Below are 23,638 nucleotides of genomic sequence, written 5' to 3' on the forward strand. Positions count from 1 at the left end.
GTATGACTTAAGAAATAGCCTAAAGTATCCTCCTTGATTTTATGATGCGAAAATGTTTATAGTAGATAATAAAGCAGTATATCGAACCGAGACTGGTGGCGAAGTGCTGGTGCGCGTAGAGAGTCTTGAGGCAGCGCGTGTGCGCCACGTCCCACACGCGCAGCGTCTTGTCGTCGGACGCCGTGAGCAGGTAGCGGCCGCCCGGGTGCCACGCCGCGCCGCGCACCCAGTTGTCGTGCCCCACCAGCGTCGCCAGGCACTGCCCCGTGCTCACGTCCCAGATCTGTGCACAACAAATATTATGTTACATCAGGTAAGTCTAACACGGCCTACCAGAGGGGTCATTTGTTCAGGTGTGCCGGTCAACCAAACTTTGATAGCGTGTATAGCTAAATGTACTGTGTTACTCGAAAAAATCGAAAGAAAAGCTACACAGGTCTATTCCCACACATTGCGGTCTAAAATAAATGAGACACACGCTTCTTGAAAACGATTAATAGGATTTTCTCGTGTCCTAACATCTTTCAGTACGCTTGCCATTACCCAGTTTCACTCGCGACCGATTTAGGGGGATCCTATAAGACCGTGATGGTTGTTGGTCAGCATTGTGCAGCTATAGGCTTCTTCTTCCTACTGCCCTGTTCCCAATTTAATTTGGGGTCGGCGCAATATGTCTTTTGCTTCCATTTTTCCTTGTCACTCGTCATACTGACACTCACTCCCTTCCTATTCATGTCATCTATAGGCTGACGGAAATATATGCTGAGGATGTGGTACCTTGACGGACTTGTCGCGCGAGCCGCTGGCGAGGAAAGGCCCGGCGTGGTTGGCGCGGCGGTTGTCTGTGCCGGCGGCCTCGTTGACGGCGGCGGCGGCGGCCTCGGGCGCCCACGACACGCACTCCACCACGTGCTCGTGCTCGCGGAGCTCCATCTGCACATAAGTGCCGACTTTAAGTTTTACGTAATAGATTCAAACGTGGGATCGGGGCCTGTCGTAAAATATTTTCAATACCATATATAGCAATGTCAGAGTTTGTGACTTTATTTCGTTTGTGTATGTTAAGATAAAATATGGGTCAGTAAATAGCATACAGTTTGAGGTCGACGAGAAGTCAAAACGCAGAAAGAACTATCAAAACGCTCGCTCTTCCACTATTTCACAGCTCACGTATACATGAAATCGCTATTTTAGCGAGCGAGGAACTAATAACTATTGGGGCTCCCGGGTTCTGCCACATATTTGTGTTCGTAACGTGTACAAACCTACATACGGAAATAAGTCCTAATGCTAGGGTATCCTTCCCGTATAGAGAGTTCAACTCAGATTTGCGCGCGGCCCTATGTGTGCGTCGGCTTGTAAATATACAACTTTCATTCGTGTGACAGTGACGTCGTCCGAGCATGACGTGTTCTCATCGCTTTTTGTTATGGGTACAGTCGTTTACGAAAATGTCTAGTTCTTCACGGAGAAAATGTTTTAAGGAGTCAGGTAGCGTTTCAAAAAAATGAAACAACATTCAAAGCTTTTTATTATTACATTTTACAGTTTATCATTATTTTCTCATACGGCTTTTCAAATTGACATTGACAGTATCTAAGAAATAAATGAAGTGAAATATCTAAGATGAATTAAATACTCCTTACATATTTTCTAGCTCGGGGTACGCGGACAATAAATAAATGTGTGGACTAAGAATGTAAAAGACCTATAATTTAGTATAATAATGGAAACAAAATGTGTGGGGAATTTTAAAAAATTATATTGCTTCGCATAATGTCGACCAAAATAAGACGGAAATAATGAAACTCATAAATGAACGTTTAAGTCAAATTGATGAAGGGATGTTGGGTAATACTTGTCGACATGTACAAAAGAAAAAAGAAGAATACTATAGACATTTTGACATGGAGTCAGAATTTATAATTAACATTGGTGAAAGTAGCGAATCCGAAAATTCATCATTTGATTTTTCAAGTAGCGATACAGAATCATTATAAATAAATAAACTAAATTACGTAATAACTGTACTTTAAACAGCCGTATCCAACCCCTAAATAACTGTATTAGTACCCGACTGTACCTCTTGTCACGCACACAAAGTCACTGTATATGTACAAGGGTTACCCACACATAGGGCCGCGCGCACGACTGAGTTGAACTTACTATACACAGTTTAAAAGCCTGATTAAAACATTGATATCACACGTACCTTGCATTCATTGGTGTCGGCGTTCCAGATGCGCACGGTCTGGTCGTTGGAGCAGGAGGCGAGCAGCGAGCCGTCCGCCGACACACGTACCATGCGCACCCACTCGCGGTGACCTTTATACGTTTTGATGCAATACCTGGTAACAACATATATTATGTTAGTGTTTTATTTAAAATAAAAACATTGACTTTGAGAGTTATTTTATGGAAAAAAACGAGGGAAATTATTTCATTGGTTAAACTAATTTGTGTCAAGTAACGACACATAAATAATTAGGTCATATGAAAGCAATTTTGCTCTGCAATCGAACAACAAAGACATTATTTTCAAGGATGTGTGTCAGAGTTTTTATGATTGCATATCTTCAACAGTAATTTCTCTTATTTATTGTGTTTTATTATCAACAAGTTTTCTTCCTGCTAGCTCAATAAATAACATTAACGAAGAAATTATGTCAGTACTTTGTGACATTTATTTGTTGTATTTACAGTGATTTTTCATTTAATTCATTTAATTTGTATGTTATTTTCCTGTGTCCATTTTATAAACTCCTTATAATTTAATTCAATAACATACAAATTATTTTCAAAGCACGATTAATAGAATTCCAGAAACTACATTATTTTTGCTCATGACTATGCCACATGCTGACCCCAGTCGCGTTTTTTTCTTACATCCGCATTCCTCTCCCCAATGTCCAAAAACGTAGGTAAAAATGGGCTCCGTAATTATTATTTCTACTATGAACGCACTGTGTTCGGCCGAGCCGCATATTTTGACTAAGATTGAGAGCTTTATAAGTTAGGACTTGAAGATTTAGGGCGTTTAAAATCTTGGTTTTAGATAGGACCATCTTGACAATACTAAGCATACAATGTATTTATGGCTACATTTTCATATATTTGTGGTATTTTCTTCAAGTTGTTCTTACCCAGTAGCCACTTCCCAAGCCTTGATGGTCTTGTCCCGGCTCGCGGAGTACACGATGTCGCCGCTAGGAGAGAACGCCACCGACGACACGTTGTGATCGTGGCCGTGCATCGTCTTCACGCATTCGAACGTTTGATTGAAGTCCCACAGCTTTATTGACATGTCGGCGCTGCAGGACACTGGAAAAGATATAATCGTGGTTATAAAACATACTCAATGTCTGATTTTTCGTCAAGACGGTGAGAAAGGGTGCTTAGTTTTTCTTTTTCTCTTCATGTGAAGTTGTTTCTTTAAGATGCGTTGAAGCCCCGTCATAAGAGATCCTCAGTCAGTCAGTATCAGTATGCTGGTATAGTTCGTACAAAACTTAATGGTGGGTCCAAACAGAGCGCGAGTCGCTAAGCTAATACGTTTGTATATTAGTCAGTGGCTCTGGGGAGGCGCACGAAGGATTATGACTACATGCGCGTACTTGTGCCAGGAAGTTAAATGCTAGTTACCATAAAATTTGGCCATCATACCACGCTGAAATTAGACTTGTATGGCTTAATGCTGGCTTTCATATGTCGCACCATAATACCGTATGTCGTAATATGGAGTAGGCTGATATAATAAATTGATCGTATTCCTCAGTGGCGTCATAAATGGCGACTTAGTTATGTCATGCGGGTAGACAGTAGAACGATCGCGTAGCAATCTCATTATGTACAGCACAAACATCGGATTACGGTATTATCCCGCAGTTAGGCTCTGAAGGAACTTGAACTAGCTGATGTGTCATGTAAAATATCGATTTGTAGTTAAACACCCAAGTAGCAATAATAAATATTTGTTTGGCCCAGAATACATTTCAAAATTGATATCAACATTTCCATTTAAATTTTTCCCTAATTATCCAGAAAAGGTATTTTTTTATATCAAAATCTATATACCTACGTCATCGGATTACACACATAAATATTGAAATTTAATTTAATATACGACATTAATAATGAAACACTGATGTCATGAAAAGGAAATAGTCACCATATTCTGAAATTACAGGACAGGATAATAATTTCAGTATGAATGACATGTTTGCGGTAGAGAAACACGCGTGAACATAAACCTCTGATGACTAGCGCGATGTAGGAAGCTCATGAATGCAAATAAGCATTAGACTTCCTACAATTTGTCTGTAATGTCATTGGACGCGGCGCCCTGAGATACGTCATTATAGTTCATACGGTAGTTTGATATTAGACTTAATTACATCATTGACTACGCACTAGTATCTACTTTAGGATAATTATGACAATTTGTAAAAACTTCATAGATCAGGGATTTACCTCTTTGTTATAAAACAAACACACACACACACACACACATACATAATTGTAGAGGTGTGGTTATAAAAAAAGATCCCAACGCAGTGTGTCGGTTAAAAAGTAGACTTGACAGCAACTTACCGAGTAGTTTTCCATGATGGTCGAAGGCGATATCCTGAACGGAATCGGTGTGTCCCTTCAGGGTTCGTTCGTACTCGCCGCTCTCAAAGTCCCACACTTTGATGGTCGCGTCCTCACTCGAGGACACCATCAAACTGAACACCGGATGAAATATTACCTGGAAATTACAAACAAGATTTTAAATTAAGATTCATTATCATAATTTGGATACGATTCATTGATACGACATCAATTGGAGTCGATTGAAGTTTCTCATGACCGAAGACATTATCATGTTTCAAACAGATTAATCAAACATTCTCAATACAACAACGGTAACTGTTTTACACTTACTACAAGAAATAAAAACGAGATATATGCTCACATTGAATAAATTCTCACAATGAACAAGAATCTAAGTATGTAGTCAATACGAATTCTTAAAGTTGTACAAAAAGTCGCGGAAAGCTATAGATAGTAGTCACACCGTTCGTTTTATACAATTGTGCATGGTTATGATCACGAGAAATTATGCACAAAAACCAAAACAATACATTTTAGACAGCTTTCATTTGATTCGAAAGTTATTATTGTTCAAATTCGTGTAACATTGCTAACACCGCTTTGTATAACTGACAAACGCTCAGTTACCAAATAATTGAGCAAATAAGATTCGTAGCATTTTCAACTATTTAATTAATGAGAGGCGAACACAGAACAATTCAAAGCACGTGGTGCATCTGTATTTAATTCTTGTTATGAAATTACTAAGAATCCAAACTGTGTTAATGATACAATTTCAGCGAAATCTGGATGTATGTAGCGGTCATTTATTAGTACAACATTGTAATGCAGAATGAGGTGTTTCTTATCCTGGAGACAAAAGTAAAAGAAACTTCGTATTATGTAGTTTCCTTTATCCAAACTAATATTATAAATGCGAAAGTAACTCTGTCTGTCTGTCTGTCTGTCTTTCTGTCTGTCTGTCTGTCTTTTCTTCACGCCTAAACTACTGAACCGATTTGTGTGAAATTTGGTACAGACATAGTTTGAAACTTGAGAAAGGACATAGGATAGTTTTTATTACAAAAAAAAATAAAAATAAAATTATCTATTGGTCAAATCAAAAATCTGCTGGTAGTCACTATTCCACGCGAACGAAGTTGCGGGCAAAAGCTAGTATAAAAATAAATTGTATAAACCTTAGTAATGGTGGCCCGGTGTCCGGTGAGACAGAACTTCTCCGGTGGCCGAGGGATCCACTCGGCGGGAGTGCGCTTGGCGCGCGTCGGCGCACCCTCGATGAATTCCTTCTGAGCTTCTGACAGCTTCGATTCTAATTCCATCACCTGAACATAAATAAATAAATAAACTTCTGAGTCTCTGTAAAACCTTTATCTGGATCATTTTAAACAGGAAAGATTAAGTGAGCTCTAAGCTAGCTTTCTAATCATAATTATTTTATCGGCCTAAAATTAGAAACTGAATTGATGAAGATAAGAAATCTTCGTTACGCATTGCAAATAAACTAATAAAGATTGCTACTCTAAGTATCGCGCCTATCAATCGCTTAAATACTCATGTCGTGTTATGGAATCAAGGAAACTGAAATATTTAGCGGTAATTTGTTTGGTAAGTAGTCGAGTAAACTAGCTCACATCTTGTAAACATTCCCTGCTATTTTAGTGGTTCAAGGTTCCTAATGAATACAGAGCAGCGACCTGATTACCATCACCTTGTATTTTATTTGTTTGGATAGTTGGCATTATTTCTGGAGTGATAGTCAATGAATAAAACGTGTCAAGTCATTAAATAAAAGCAAAGCGTCGCGGTCGCCATCGACCGCCCGCCCAAGAAAATCGTTCAGAGTGACCTAGAAACGTCCACCGCACAGATCGATGGAGTACACTGCTCGGACCGGATCGTGCTCAGATGTAGTTATATACTTTTGCTCGACACGTTTAAGCCATCAATGCGCTCAACTACTAGCAATTAGAATTAAGCAATTTCTGAACCATTGAAACGCCAGAAAAACAAATGGCTTCCCAGTTGTATAACGCAACATATTGCGTATACAGGGGACACTAATAGGCGTCATCATCTTTGTGCTCACAGTTCGATTACGTGTAATCAATTATTGAAAGTGTTACACAAGCACAATACTTCACTGCACGTTAATTTAAGTTCCACTGTTGCTATGAAGAAAGTTGGTGGACCATCATCATGGGCTCAAAAGATTCACAAATAGTTACATCATAGAACATAAATCTTCCGAGACGTGTTATTTCCTCAGTTTACACTTGGGGTTATTACTTGAGTAAATTAAGATATGTACTTAGACGTTTTCCTTACTTTTTTCTGCAACCTGATGACCGATGTCCACTTCTTCTCGAGGAGGCCGCCAAACTTGCGATCCATTTCGCCGGACATGTCGGCCTCCTTCTTGAACGCTTCCAGCGCGTCCGTGTAGCCATTGCTACCTAAATAATCGGCGATCGCTTTGTTCCTGTAACAATGCATGTTTTGTTTCATTTTTTGCACACATGTTAACCATGTTTTGATTAGCTGTTGCGCAAAAAACCTTGTGCTAACATCAGCGATCGATATTTGGGAGACAAGAATTTTGGTTCAGAATATCTAAAAACAGTTTGCAATAAGGACCATCAAGTGTAAAGTTCTTTGTAACCTGTCACAACGTACAATACATAGGAAAGTCTAATGATACCATTACATTCGAGTTACACAGTGTAACAATAACTGATAGATCTATACTGTTGGCTACGCTGTTTATTAATTCCCAGAACGTAGTAGCAACTAACCTACTCATTAATTAAAAAAATAACACGTGAGAACCGTAAACTAAGACAACGGATGTTGCTACAACCATGACGCAGATACGAGTATTGTTCGAGGGCAAAAACGTTTTTACAAAAAATAACAGCTGCAGAGATCTCAAGAACAGGATTTCCGTAAATCACTTTTTACAAATTTCGGATTTTTTAAGTAAATCTGCTTTAGTTGCGACGTCAAGCATCTTCAGTAACTCCGGATACTGATACTCGATAGTTTTAAGTGTTCCGATTGTAGATGAAAGAACCAAAACAACTCTACATCCATATTAGGATAGTTTTAAAATGGGAAATAGTTACTACTGTAGTGGCCTTATTCTCAAACAACTCACGTCTAACGGGGAACGGGAAGATATATTGCCTTGTCATGGTAGATTCATTAAGGATTCGAACAATGTCGCCCGTCACAATTTTACATGGACATAGCAATGTAGGAAACAGCACTTTGAACTTACGACGTAGACGATCAATGGAATGTGTTCATTTTCTGCAGTGCGATTACGTAGAACATCACTAGAGGCTGATTAATAGACTGACGCAACCACACGAACTCTCCCACACGGGGGCGTAAATCACATGGTCTGCTGTTGAGTTTGTTTTCAACTTCAGCTGGTACAAGTGTTTTGTTAATTTAACACAGCAAAAAACGAGTACAAGGGTAATATTTATTCCTTCGTTTGTCACACTGTTTCTTTGGCTGTCAATTGTAATCAATTAATTTCTCCTGTCATGCATTTTGCTATTACAAGGTTATACAAATCGTTACTGGGTAGATGTGTTTTTGTAAAGTGCATATTGCTAGAGTCACTTGATCCTCGTCTACTTCAGCTCATGTACCGTAGTTTCCGGGTTACTTTATGCTTTGAACGTGTATCTAATTTCAAGAGGAACCCAAACGATTTGCTTATGTTATCTTTCAATTAGACTAGAGTCCAATAAATAGCTCTAGGGAAGCAAAGATGTTTGACGTTCTTAATTAAACTAATTATATAGATATTTTGAACTTATAGACTATATGTAGGTTTGGACGTATTAAATGAGCAACTGTTAAAAATAATTTCTTTTGTTATGAAGGTGCGTTTCAATATTACATTATTGCAGTTCATAGTATAAATGTTCTTCAATCGTTACTTTAATGGTACCAACAGAACTCCTTAATCGATATTGTCAATTCCGATCACGAAACTCACTTGCTTGTAGACAAAAGATAACAAACACACCGAAGTTGCTCTAATTCGATAAGCCGCCCTTGTCACTTTGGCCGTGACGTGGGTGTAGTACATTTTCTGATTATTATCGTACATTAAGACTAGAATTGTACTTTACATAATCAAATTCAATTTGCCCCATATGTGTTTATATGCTGTAGCTATTAAAATTATCATAATATCGTGGAAGGAAACAGCTGGCAATCCCAAAAAGGAGGTAATGCTCTTAGTCACAAGTGTTATTAAGGCAAGGCCAGCAGGTTGTTGATCGCAGTACTGGCTCCCTTGTTATGACATTGTGTGTAACGAAACCATTGAGTTTGTGTGATCTGCCTCACCTGCCTGCTAGGCTACGGTGTAAACAATTGACAGCACTTCCACATCCAGGACAAAGCAGAATAACGGTCTGGGGTGACATAACTTATACAGTACAACTTATTTCTTCGATTGCGTACATACACCCACGACGAACGGAGGCCTCTTGAAATAAGGACGATTATTAGACACTTCTAAAAATATCTTCACTTCAGCTTATTGATACAATCCCAATTGTATTTGACATCGATTCAAATGACATGACATACAATATGTGTTCAATAGAAGATGAGGTCATCCAATAGAAAAACAGGCGTCTTGGGTAAGGTTACGTAATATCAAAAATATCTTCTACTAAAAAAAGTTATATATCTAACGCCATTTATCTTATTTGACAAAATAAACGCAAAAAAAAAACAATAAATTGAGAAATAAATTTATTAATTCTTTTTAACTATACTGTCAGTTTAGAAAACAAAAAACTATAGGGACGCGATCACTATGACATTTAATTCAGGTTTTATCTGAAGACCCGGTAGGATTTCTACTGCCATGCCACTTCATTTAGTCAACAAATCAAGGGAAAAACTGTTCATCAGTAAAGAATCGGTATTTAAATAATTGGCAATCAGTTACATATGGATTGTAGTTATTCTAGGTTGTAAATAACTTCGGCCGTTCAGAGAATGCGTTCCTGACACCTATCAGTTAGTCACGACTAGTGATGGGCACAACATAACACTGAGTTCGTTACCGTTCCTTCAAAATGAACCGCCGCATTATTTTAAGATTATTTTCGTTTTAAATTGGCGGAATCATTTGTTTTATATTTTAGTTATTTAAGTGGAAACCAAAAAAAGGTAATATTCATATAATAAAATTGTTTTATTTATTCTTTGTTACAAGTACATTGAATTGAATGTGCGAACAGAATATTAATCAGACTCCGATTTGCTTGAGGAGGTGGTGTCTTCATCATCATCTTCGCCTACATGTATAATTATATTATTATCAATAACAGAATCAATCCTGATATCTCGGTCTAACAAAAGCCGGGTAATCAAATAAAAACAGATCGAAAACACTTGAAAAACGTGGTCTATGCGCACGAAACGACAACGGACGACTGTTTTAGCGTCACAAAATGGCGGCCCATAACGCCATTTGGGGTTACCATTTTTAATCTAAGTATAAAAATGCGGTTTGGTCATAGTTTTATTTTTATATTTCATAAAAGTTATAATTAAGTCTTATAGTCCATTATTTTCCAATTCTTAAAAAGAAAATCAAAACGTATTATTTTATATTATAACTGTATAAGAACAGATTACGATACTTGCCTGTTATTTTTAGCACAGCACTACAAAATATAAACCGCTGACATAACCTTGTAATAGCGCAGTATAGATTTAGAAAAATATTGTTTACCAAGTTATTTGACACTCAGTTTGGCACAAAATTATAACATTCATTGATTATTGATATAATAATGTTGTTTTAATGCTCCTCAATGGTTAAAACGGTAAACAACCAGCAAAAATATTTTTATCGTAACTGCAACGCCATTGCAAAGTTACGTCGTCAGTTCAATCGCGACGTGTCAGGAACGCATTCTCTGAATGGCCGAACTATAATTAATTACACTCGACGACAAATCAGGTGGTGCCTCCTGCTGACGATTAAACGAACTGCCTACACAAACTTTCTAAGAAAGTTTAGTACACAAGTTCAATACGCCTATTAAGCAGGTACTTTGTTCCATGCTATTTGCATTTATCCTATAAATGTAAATTTTGTGAAATGTATTCTAGAGAATAGGTACAAATTGTCGTATGACGGAAACTGTAATGGAAGAACTGTTGGATAGTTCTACCTTACAGCCCAGCAATTTCAATTAATGCATTTTAAATATTAAATTATTATGTGAAAGTTAAATTAACTTATGGTAAGGCTGCTTTACCGAGTATGCCAATTCATTTCGTGATTGTCTGAGAGCATTTTTGTTTAGTGAGTGTGCATGCATGAGGGATACCTCGCTGCGTGGTGGACAAACTGGATTACTTTATTTAGAAAACAGGCTGAAGTTGTTTTCGAGAATTAAGTACGTCGTTTAACGTGCTCTATAAACAGCATACATTGGTATTGCTGACTCAATAATTGACTATCTGCAGTGGTGTGCACAATTCGATTATTGCGCTTATGCAACAGATTATCCTGACCATCAAAACATCAATTGGCAATACTTTCTTGTCATTGAGTTTGGAATTTGGCGAAAACGTTAAAAGGCGATAGCGAGCGAAGCGTTTCATCTTCACGTCACTTCTGAATAGATTTTATTTCTTGCTTGATTACTATGTCAGGCTTTGATACCGGAGCGGTGAAACCGAATCGATTCCAAAGACAATCAGTCTCGCGGGTGTCCCTATTGTTCGCGTGGGAGCAATCAAGTTACACGTATCGCTTATTCCGTCTAAGTGAAAAGACAAAGCGACACAGATTGGGACGCAAGCAGAATTAACGTGAGGTTTAAACAACGTTTCAAACTCAGTAAATAAGGCGTACCAGTTTGCAATTAATTTAACAGGTACCTATTAGCCGTTTAGTCGTTCGATTGATTGATGAGCATGGTCTATAAATAAAATAATCGGTTTACCAAACATAATCACCGCCCGCGGCTAAACTGAACAATTCGCCGATGACTCCTGCCTTGGATGTTTAAGAGTTCAGTAGCAATGTTGGGGCACAGCGAAAGTGGTTTCGTGCGTAGAGCTAGAGGCGCGGACCGATCTGGGACCGCCTGAGAAAATAACTTTCACGATACATTTCCGACGTTATTACTCTGATTGCAGGGACAAGTGGTACAGTAACTGGATACAGGGATATTTCTTCCACATGTATAGGTAAATAAATATATTTGTCAACAACTTCACTGTATCACAAAATATTAAGCTTATGAATAGACGTCATTATTATAAAAACAAGCAAGCTTAATTTGCATGGTGGTCTGACTGCTTCAATATTACGTGACATTCTATTAGTAATCTAAACAGGTATCGTCGATTGTTAAGCGAATCGAAATGATAGGCATGTTCTACATAATATACGCATGTTGTCTATAATACAGTTTATGTGTGAATAGATTAGCATGATTTCATAGAAGAAGAAATATTTACACGGAAAGGTTACAGAGTTTGTTTGACAACGAGAAACAACGTAACAAATGCGTAGCGTTAATCGATAACGAGGAATATTAATAGCCCGTGATAATGTTAATGCAAATATGTATTCATGACAAAGTGAACACACCTATCATGATTCACTGACACAATAAAATTCCTAACATATAAACCTACTTAAAATAGAAGTTATATCAGAAGACTGTTTAAACTCAGAAAATCAGTGAAGGGACGTCGAGATTACTGGTCACCTTAGGGTCAATTCCCACTGAAAGAGCAGCGGCCGGCAGCGGCCGTAAGAGCACGGAAAATGTAAGAGCGCGGCGCGGTGCGGCGCAGCGCGGCGCCGCGCGGCCCGCCGCGCTCGCGCTCAATCCCTTGCAATTACGGCCGCTGCCGGCCGCTGCTCTTTCAGTGGGAATTGACCCTTACGATCACCATGTACGAATCAGGCATTAAATAACAAGAGCTATATAGGTCTTGGAAATTGTAGATCTCCTTAGTTCTTAGTAACGTTTCAAGTTTTGTGAAAATTTCTATGCGCCAAGGTTTTTCAAAGCTAACAAGCGTACATTATGGCTAAAACATTTAGTATTTTCCTGTTAACACAGTTTCAAGTTCACCTTTCAAATTCTACATATACTATTTTCAAGATAAATACGAGACTACAGTAGTTAGTAAAAATCTTAAACATTTCTTACCTAAGTAAGAAGGGAAACCTATTGAGGAAACTGCTCCGCTCTTTCCCCAATTTTTTTTGTACACATTTGCGATACGGCGTAATAATAGACCAAGAAATAAGTTAAATTGTACGACATATCTATAAAGGTTTCTTATGTCTTAATTTTAGCGACATTTCAATAACTGTAACATGCTTCTGATAGTGTGTAATTTACAGTTAGAACCTGCACTTTGACATTGAAACATTAGTATTAATTTCATGGAGCTCATGCTAGTATAATTAGCATTCTTTACCATTAGGGGAGAACGCACACTTATTTAGCTCCTACCCATAGAAAACAAAGACTGAAAAAACATACGCTCGCGTTTGTTCAACTACACAGTTAAGATTCTTGTATGACTTGGTTTGGTACACTTACTTAGATTTTAATGGCTATAATTCTTGTTACAGTCGATTAAAGATCAACAATCAGTAGTTTGACCCCAAAATATTGTGAAATGGAGCATTCGGCGTAACGGGATCACGAATCATGGAAACAACGGGATGGATGTAACGAAGCGGAACCATGTTAAAAGTGTTGAAGAAACCGCACTGAGTTCACCATATCCGTATGAAGAACACATAACAAGCGCCGATTTGCATACACAGTCGTGACTTGAAATGTAAGGATCTTATAAGCATCGCAGACAACTTTGTCAACTTAGTTTTTGATACATATTTATTTATTTATTGCCAATAGAATCTTCGTGAATCATAAATACCATCGGTTCATGAATAATGAAAAAATAGGCACATCATTTGCTTCGCATTAAAAATACGACGAACCTTAATTGACAAGGGGTGGGCGAAGCACCTACTCATTGCTATTTTCTGTGATATTAAATTTCGTTTCTGCCAGGGAATTTTGTATGTTTATCAGTATAGGATTAAAGTTGATAATAGTTTTTCTCGTAGCGGGGATGAAGGGGAGGCCGCCCACGCGACTTGCCTTATCGATCGCCCCCACTAGGCGCCAGACACGTCAGAGCGACACTGCGTCATTGCGAATCCCTTTTTCCTACACAAAATGAACTTCCCCAGAGACTGTCGTAACCAATTTTTCTTCGGTCAAAACAAATATGTACCTTACATAGGAAAATGCCAAGAAAATGCTAATAGAGTTTGAAGGTTGTGGACTGTATAATTGGTGTGGTGCCGAATAGGGCTGCTGGCGGGGACGCTTTTCAACAAGGCAGGGTGCAGACATTAACACTATTCAGGGTTACTTCTTCCTTTATTCTTCTTGTTAACTGGAGCGCTGCTGGATTCGGACTGCCCGATCACCAAAACATGCCCTCATTATATACGCTAGAGCGCGGGTAAGTAGTTCACAATATGGCCGATGCGACAGCCAATGGGAGCGAGGGGCGTTCCCGTGCCCTATGTATGGGAATCTTTTTGGGGCAGTTTTCAGGTGATTTGGCATACTTATAACGTTCCAGCTATGCCTATCCTATGCAACCTGTTTTCCTTTATATTATACAAAAAATTCACCCTTAAAAACATCCCTTTTTAATTAGAAAACTTTAAAAAACTCAAACGGCTCTCGTTAAGGTAAGGTTTCGATAACATTCGGTTTAATTTGTCGATCATCCTACTAGCGCCGCTCGTGGCCAAAAAGAAAACTAGAACTCAACAATGGAAAAGTACCAATACCCTAGATTTACTATTTGAATCTATTTCTAGGGTTTTTTCTAGGTTGCATAAGATAGGCATCCCACTTATATTTATTTACAAATACAAAACTTAGTACTAACAACCTTATGTACTGACTATTTTAATTATGCAACCTTAGTATTCTATCTTTAATTAAAACAATAGCAATATCTGTTTTTTATTGAAAAACGTTAATCCTTAAACTAGGGCATGCAAGTTACACTTAAAATTAGTACTTAGATACGCTTAACTATGTTACAATTTTAGTCTTAAACTTTAAAGGAATTAAAAACAACAACAAAAAATAGCTTTTAATTTAACAACAGACATACTAACTATCATAAAACCTTAAAAAACTTAAACATTGATTATCACTGCTTTTATCATTTAGCTATCACTTTTACACTTATTCATCGTCGCCGACATTCTCCCCCACGGTGCGTAGCACGCCATCCTCGGAGCGCGACGATGCGGCGGGAACCAGGACGATGATTCTACGCGTTGGCCGGCGCAGCACTCCTCCCGTAGTCCTTACGTCCATCACTCGGGTTCTGCCGTCTGGCCCGGGGTAGGTTTTAATGACTTCACCGCGGGGCCACGTATTGCGAGGTAACGTGGAGTCGACTATGAGCACGATGTCGCCTTCTCGAGGGTCGTTAGTGGCGCGACCCTCTATCCGTCGTGGCATGATGAGGGGCAGGTACTCTTTCACCCACCGCTGCCAGAAATGGTCGGCGAGCCTCTGCGCTGTTTTCCAGTTTGCCTTCCCGATTAAGTCTGTGTCGTCGAATTCTCCCGGCGCCATCGCTCCGCACGATCTTCCAAGCAGGAAATGGTTGGGGGTCAGACTCTCTTCGTCGTCGGGATCCATACTGACGGGGGTGAGGGGTCTTGAGTTGACGATGTGTTCGACTTCTGTTATTAATGTGTGAAGCACTTCTTCAGGCGGGCTTCTTTCATTGAGTACTGCAGCCAGGGCCGTCTTCACTGACCGCACGAGTCTCTCCCAGGCGCCCCCCATGTTTGGGCTGCCGGGGGGAATAAATTTCCACTTGATTCCTTTTTCTTGTGCGGCCGCCTCTAGCTCTTTGTTCGCGCCAACGAAGTTAGTACCGTTGTCACTAAAAATCGTACTCGGCGTTCCTCTTCTCGCGGTCATCCGTCGCAACGCCATTATCATAGAGCTGGCACTTAGAGAGGGGGCCAGCTCCAGGTGAACGGCTCGCGTGGTAAGGCATGTAAACAATGCCCCCCACCGCTTCTCAACCCTTCTGCCAACGGTGACTTGCATGGGGCCGAAGTAATCGACTGCAGTGCAAGTGAACGGGAACTGATGGTGTTGTAGTCGCTCGCTCGGTAGGTCGCCCGTCGGAGGTATCGCGGGGACACTCTTCCTTGTTCTGCACCACTGGCAGCCATGTGACACTGCCTTTACTGCGGCCCTTAAACCGAAGATCCAATACTTTTGTCGCACTTCGTTCATGACTGTAGCAGTGTTGCCGTGAAGAAACTTCTTATGATAATGTTGAATGATGAGCTGCGCGATTCTGTGTTTTCCGTCTAATATAATAGGGTTCATTTTCCTTCGCTCTTCGCCGCGAAACTTCATCGTCCTGCTTCTTAACTTAATGATATCGTCATCATCGATGTACACGTCGATTTTCTTAAGTTTACTTGCATTTTCGAGGGGTTTTTCTTTTTTCAAACTTCTTATTTCTGTTGCAAAACTATCGACTTGACTTATCCTTATCAGAATCTCTTCGGCCTTCCTTATGTGTTGTTGCTCTATAGGTGCGTGTAGGGGTTTCTTAGACTTGGTGATGGCTGGTTGATTGGGGGTTCGCTTCTTGTCCTTCTGTGCTCTTCTCTGCGGTCGCCAAGGCTCGTCTTCTTTGCGCGCGGCGGTAGTGGCTGCTTTACGGGTCTTCTTTAATAAGATGTATGCGAAGGTGACCACTCTGGCCGTGACGCGCAGTAGTCGCTCCCAGCTTGAGAACCTTTGTAAATCAATTAAGGCCTTCCCTTCTGTTGCGGCAGCCACCACTTGCTCCTTGCCTTTTTCCTCCGGTAATTTGCCCGCAGACTTGAAATCGTGTAGAGGCCACTCTTGTTCTGTTTGTCGAAGAAACGCGGGGCCTTGGAACCATCTTGATTTGTGACTGAACTCGGCCGGCGTTCCCCTTGTAGCGTCGTCCGCCGGGTTCTCTTTAGTGGGCACCCATCTCCAGTCCTCCGGCTTAGTGTTTTCTTCGATTTCTGCGAGCCGGTTAGCCACGAAGGTTTTAAATTTCCTTGGCTCCGCCTTGATCCACAGTAACACGGTGCTAGAGTCAGTCCAGTAGAATTTTCTTGATACTTGCAGGCTCATTTCTTCCTCGATACTAGCTGCTAATCTACTGCCAAGCAGGGCGGCTTGCAACTCTAATCGTGGAATCGACACTGGTTTTGTCGGCGATACTCTTGCTTTGCCTGCGACCATGGAGACGTGCACTTTCCCGCAGGGTTCAACTGTCCTCCAGTAAGCAACCGCCGCGTAAGCCTCTTCGCTAGCGTCCGTGAACGTGTGTAGCTGCCCTTCACCGCAGCGTGGCGAGATACATCTCGGTATCTGAACTCCTGTTAATGCCAGCACCTCTTCTAAGTACCTTGACCATATTTTTCTTTGTTTTTCGTTAATCTTCTCGTCCCAGTCAACCTTCGTTCTCCATATGTCTTGAATTAATTTCTTTCCTTGTATTAGCACAGGCGCCGCGAAGCCTAGCGGATCGAATGTTGACATCACGGCACTTGTGACTTCACGCTTCGTAGGCGCTCTTGTATTTTCTAATAATTCCTTCGGTGTGTTGCGCAGAACAACGTTGAACGCCAACTTATCTTCTTTCACAAGCCACCTCAGTCCCAGAGTTTTTTCTTCCTTTGTAAGCAGCAGTGATTCTCCCTTGTTCGTGTCTTCAATTTCTGATAATACCCTTATGTCGTTGCTCGCCCAGCCTTTTAAGTGAAAACTCGCTCGAGAATGTATCTCTTTAACTTCTCTTGATATCTTCTTAGCTTCTTCAATCGACGCGAAGCTCTGTAGGTAATCATCCATATAGTGATTCCTGCTTATAGCTTTCACAGCTTCTGGGTGAGTTGCCTTGAAGTCTTCCGCGTTTTTGTTCATCACATATATCGCAGTTGCGGGCGATGACGCTGCCCCGAATATAATTGACGACATTCTGTACTCGTCGGGTTTGCTTGTTCTTCGGCTTCCTCGCCACAGGAACCTTAGACTGTCTCGGTCGCCTTCCCTCACTTTGACTCGAAGAAACATGTCTTGGATGTCGGCCATGACAGCCACTGGGCCTTCTCTGAAGCGTAGCAGCACTCCGAACAGTGATTGAAGTAGATCCGGGCCTGATAGCAAGGCGTCGTTGAGGCTTTTCCCTTCGTACTTGGCTGCCGCGTCAAACACTATTCTTGGCTTCCGCTTGACAGGGTGCACAACTGCGAAGTGGGGCAAGTAGAAAGTTCTTCCTTCAGTTGACGTCTCTGGCGCTTTCTCTGCGTATCCATTTTCAACCATGCTCTGGATTTGCTTCTCGTAATACTCTTTGACTTCCTTATCTTTGTCCAGCTTCCTTTCAATGCTGATTAGACGACGAAAGGCTTGCTTGTAGTTGTTAGGCAGGCGCTCGTCTTCTTTCTTCCACAAGAGGCCTGTTTCGAATTGCCCGCTTGCTAAACGTTTCGTTGTTTTTTCTAAAGTTTCTAAGGCTCTTCTGTCGCTGTCGTTTGATGGCAGTCGGTTCTGGATACCCAGCGATTCTAGCTGGAAATGTTGCCTTACTACTTCTTCTATGTCTTCTGATTCTGTCGTCGCTCTTCCATAATGTACGAAGTTGACTACAGTGTTCGTGCCAGTTTCACAGCCGTGCAGCACCCACCCTAAGTCAGTGAGAGAGGCCACGGGTTCAGCTGGCTTGCCCTTCTTCAATCTTCTTGTGACGATAAGTGCCCAATTATCTTGCCCAATCAACAACCTTGGCCGCTCTGCCGTGTAGAGTAACTGCTCTTCGATTGCCTTCAGATGCGGGCAGCTCTCTACGGTGCTCTTACTGATTCCTTGTTCACACAGCCTCAAGTCGTCAATTGTTCTAACTGTGATGGACTTCTTATCTCTTCTGTGGGCTCCTCTTATCTTCAGTTGAATCTTCTGAGAACCATCTTTCCTTATAACTCTTCCGCCCACTGTTTCAATAGACAGAGCTTCGCGACTTCCTTCAGCTCCAATCGTCTCTGCTATTGCCTCGTCCAGGAGCGTGACAGTTGATCCTTCATCCAGCAACGCCAGTACACGTACTTGTCCTTTAGGCCCGTAGAGATGCACCGGAACAATCTTCAAATACGCTCTCTCTTCTGACTTGGTACTGTTTACTGAAGAAACCTTCTCTTCATATGTTTGTTTCCCTTTGTTTTCGTCACTTGATTTCTGTACTGGTACAGGCGGCTCGTCAGAGTGCAGGAGAGTATGATGCCATCTTCCACACTGCTTACACACAGGCGCCTTGCAGTTGATTCTTGAGTGCTTGAATCGTAAACACTTAAAACAGATTCTTGCTTTCTTGACGATGTCCCATTTCTCATTTATATCCGCTTCTTTGAACTTCTTGCATTCGGTTGCATAGTGTTCACCCTCACAAGCTGGGCACGACTTCTTATATTTGTCTTGCGACGTGTCTTGTGTCACATTCACCGGCCTTCTGAAACCCTTCTTGTATTCTGATAACGCTTCAGGCGGAGCGAAGTCCCCACACATGTCTGCTTCAATTTCCAGGAACGCTTCAACAAGTAATAGTTCTTGAAGTTCTTCATCTCTTCTGCTTCTGTGATAGGCAAACCAGCGAAACTTCATAGAAGGCGGCATCTTCTCCACTATGGCTTTCAATGTTTCAGGCGAGCTGAGGTACTGTGGTTTCTTCAACGCCTTGATTGTTTCTATAGCGTTCTTCACGCGACTTGCAAACACGCAGATATCACTTGGGTTTTCGCTCACTCTTGACATATTCTTCAGCTTCTCCAGCTCTGATAATGCTAGCGCTCCGGGTCTTCCAAATCTTGACTCCAATCCCTTAATTACTTCGCGTGGATTTTCAGCGGTGAATAGCAGGCTCTGAACAGCTTCTTTCGCTTTTCCTTGTATAGCTCTTCTTAGGCGCGCTAAGTTCTGTGCGTTGCTGAATGAGGCGGCTGTATCTTCGAATGATCTTCTGAATGCCAACCACTCTTCACAGGATCCGTTGAAGTGAGGGAGTTCGATGTACTTCGGCGCGGTGACGTCACGTGAGTTTTCAGACAGCTTGCGTATTGCTTCAGCCAGTTGGTGGATATCGCTTCTTTCTTCTTTAGAATCGGTCGGTCTCTTCTTCTTGCTGGGCCCGGCGCTGGTCTCGATGAACCAATTCTCCACTTCATGGGTTTGCTCGTACAACTCTTCACCAGCTCCATCTTCCTCGTCGGACTCGGCGACGGCGACGTCCAGCTCGGCTCGAGCTACCCTTGCGCGGGCCTCAGCTACTTCTAATTCCCGTAGTGCCACCGCCATCCTTGCTTGTGCTTCTGCCTTCTTTCTTTGAGACGAGCGGCTGGACGTCGTGTCTACATCGCGGGTCGACTTCTTAGCTTGCGGGTTTCCTTCAACTGACGCGCTGACACTAGACGGCGGAAAGCTTGAATCTTGTGGACGAGCCTTCACTGCGACGCTTCTCTCCGGGTTCTGGGACGTGGGGTGGCTTCCTACTTCATGTACGGGATCCGATTCTTCGATTATCCTTGATGGCGGAGGGGGGCGGCTCCCTTCCCCTGCTGATGAATCCTTTCCAACAACACCCTTTGCTTGAGGTAACGGCGTTCGTTTGTGCGGCGACGGCGTCCTCTTTGTAAGCGTCGATCTACTTGCTATCGACGAACTTGCGGTTTCACTTGGCGTATTCATGCTCCAGTCTGTTGACGTAGAACTTTCCCCGGTGGTCTTGGACTGCGTAGAACTTGATCTTGTCGAAGGCATCTTGATCTTCACCCTATCCGGCTCGAAGGACCAGCTGAAGGTTGTGGACTGTATAATTGGTGTGGTGCCGAATAGGGCTGCTGGCGGGGACGCTTTTCAACAAGGCAGGGTGCAGACAATAACACTATTCAGGGTTACTTCTTCCTTTATTCTTCTTGTTAACTGGAGCGCTGCTGGATTCGGACTGCCCGATCACCAAAACATGCCCTCATTATATACGCTAGAGCGCGGGTAAGTAGTTCACAATATGGCCGATGCGACAGCCAATGGGAGCGAGGGGCGTTCCCGTGCCCTATGTATGGGAATCTTTTTGGGGCAGTTTTCAGGTGATTTGGCATACTTATAACGTTCCAGCTATGCCTATCCTATGCAACCTGTTTTCCTTTATATTATACAAAAAATTCACCCTTAAAAACATCCCTTTTTAATTAGAAAACTTTAAAAAACTCAAACGGCTCTCGTTAAGGTAAGGTTTCGATAACATTCGGTTTAATTTGTCGATCATCCTACTAGCGCCGCTCGTGGCCAAAAAGAAAACTAGAACTCAACAATGGAAAAGTACCAATACCCTAGATTTACTATTTGAATCTATTTCTAGGGTTTTTTCTAGGTTGCATAAGATAGGCATCCCACTTATATTTATTTACAAATACAAAACTTAGTACTAACAACCTTATGTACTGACTATTTTAATTATGCAACCTTAGTATTCTATCTTTAATTAAAACAATAGCAATATCTGTTTTTTATTGAAAAACGTTAATCCTTAAACTAGGGCATGCAAGTTACACTTAAAATTAGTACTTAGATACGCTTAACTATGTTACAATTTTAGTCTTAAACTTTAAAGGAATTAAAAACAACAACAAAAAATAGCTTTTAATTTAACAACAGACATACTAACTATCATAAAACCTTAAAAAACTTAAACATTGATTATCACTGCTTTTATCATTTAGCTATCACTTTTACACTTATTCATCGTCGCCGACAGAGTTCAAGGCTTTATATAGAAATTCAGACATTTGCTGCACGAAATTAAGTGCCTTCACAGAAATTGCTGCGATACTCATTATATTTAACTAAAACAAGGAATATACTAAAGCTGGTTTGGTATTATTTCACAATATTAAACCAGCCAAGTAAATATCCAAGGAACGTGCATTTTAGTACCAGTTTCATTAGCCGCAGTAAACAGGGGTTGAAGGGCAAATTAAATATCGGGAAAACCTGAGCGTAACGGGGGTGAAAATGCCATCAACGTGATATTTACAAAGGGGAACAGGTTAGAGGCGATGGAAAACAACAGGCACAGTAAATTGCCAAGAAACCATAAAGGAAACCAATGTAAAACAAAAACGTTGACATAGTAAAGTTCCCGAGGAAGTTTCTACATAGTAATTCAATTACATTCGTGACCGGACGCTCAAATCCTTTAGAGTAAGCAGGTGAATGCTCTGCTTAATTAGATTTCAAATTTCTCCATGGATCGTAAAGTCGATTTGTCCAAAGATCGCCCCATTATTGCTCGATCAGAATTAATTATTTATTTATTTGTGGATGCAAAGATATATATTTGTATGCACATTCTGTTTTACCAACAATGGTAAGTACAGTTAATGACTGAATGACAGTAAAGTACCTGTCTGTGTAATTAAGAACGTGTATTCTCCATTTTGGCTTTCCCATTGATGTTATCTCTGCGTTTGGCAATTTGGAATAGTAAACAGTTTCTGGAAACAATCATGGGAACGGTTCAGAATTATAATAAACTAGAAGTTGCTTTTAGGATCTGCAATAGAAGAATCTATAATGACGCATAGCTATCGAAAAATACAGTGTCAGCGCAGCTTTAAAACGAGGCAACATAGCGACCGGGCGAGGACTGCATTCCTTGCAATCCGTAGCTCAGGCAAGAGCAGTATGCGGATGGACAACGGGTTCTCAAGCTAACAATGACTTACATTCCCATTATCAGCTCGTTTTATTGAATGATATTTGCCAACATTAGGTCACGAGTGCGACTTTAATCATTGTCTTTTGAATAGCTAAAGATTGTTGGTTGATAAGATAACACCTGATTCATCCAATCAATTCCTGATTAATCAGTTGGAGTTTATTTCAAACTACTAATCTACCATACGGTTTATTTCATCAGCATACAGTGATTTAACATTTAAAACAAAACACTAGATTTAGATCAGATTTTTAATAGGAGCGACGCGAACCTTGGATTGGCTCAAATATCGAATAAGAGCAGGTTGACATTGATGCAGGCGCATCTTGATCACAATATTATGCGATGAGTCACGAACGTTCATAACCTGGCTGGATGCGCTCAGTAGTGACTGGCATGACGTATACACATAACGTATGGACGGACATGCCTAACAACGACGAAATCCACACTCAAGGCCGACATAACTAATTTGAGAAAAGCAGAGTATTTTAGGAACAACAGTCACGTGGTTGGAATGTTTTTTGTTTATGTATCCCAAAGTGTGCCTGTCAACCATCAAAGAACTTAACTAAATCAATTTTCAGATAATACATCCTAAATAACAACTTTCTAACTCATCTAGACATTTATGTAACAGAGATTATGATCTTGATCGATTATGGTAATAACGAGATACCTATGACGTAAGTGGTTTTTTCTATTTGGGTGTACAAAATGTAAGACAACTCTCGATACGACCTCGTTTGTTTCGAGCCAATAGGAGGTCTTGAATGGCGGGTGTTTAAGATTCTTATCATTATAATTTGAATAATATTATAACAGTAATAATATGCTTTAATGTTCTCTTTAAACACTTTCTCTGTTCTACCTCTTACAGGTTGCTTGTTCTAAAATCTATAAATTAGACATTAAAGACTTGTAATTTCATACCATATCATTTTATAGTCACACAATAATGGTGACTATAAATTATAGTAGACATAACACAAAGTATCAGCTACGTAATGATCAATAAACCTCTTTATCATAAGAAGTAAAATGTGCAGTCAAGCAACAATCGAGTCGAATAACAGCAACATCGTAGTTACAGCAAGTGCTGCAATCTTCAACTGTAAGAGCATGTCCATTTAGCGAAATA

General features: G+C 40.7%; 1 protein-coding gene across 2 annotated transcripts in view; it reads right to left on the bottom strand.

The window, feature by feature from the left end:
- Window positions 1–23,638, bottom strand: part of LOC124637595 (lissencephaly-1 homolog) — a 32,592-nt gene that overhangs the window by 2,709 nt on the left and 6,245 nt on the right. For both annotated transcript variants that reach the window (XM_047174184.1, XM_047174185.1), the window contains exons 3-9: window positions 6,922–7,075; window positions 5,772–5,918; window positions 4,591–4,747; window positions 3,144–3,321; window positions 2,213–2,348; window positions 778–933; window positions 88–283 (exon numbers count right to left, since the gene is read on the bottom strand). In XM_047174184.1, the coding sequence (XP_047030140.1) occupies window positions 88–283; window positions 778–933; window positions 2,213–2,348; window positions 3,144–3,321; window positions 4,591–4,747; window positions 5,772–5,918; window positions 6,922–7,075 (1,124 nt within the window). The remainder of the gene's footprint in view (window positions 1–87; window positions 284–777; window positions 934–2,212; window positions 2,349–3,143; window positions 3,322–4,590; window positions 4,748–5,771; window positions 5,919–6,921; window positions 7,076–23,638) is intronic.

Source organism: Helicoverpa zea, chromosome 16 (genome assembly GCF_022581195.2).
Source record: "Helicoverpa zea isolate HzStark_Cry1AcR chromosome 16, ilHelZeax1.1, whole genome shotgun sequence".
In the NCBI taxonomy this organism is placed as follows: domain Eukaryota; kingdom Metazoa; phylum Arthropoda; class Insecta; order Lepidoptera; family Noctuidae; genus Helicoverpa; species Helicoverpa zea.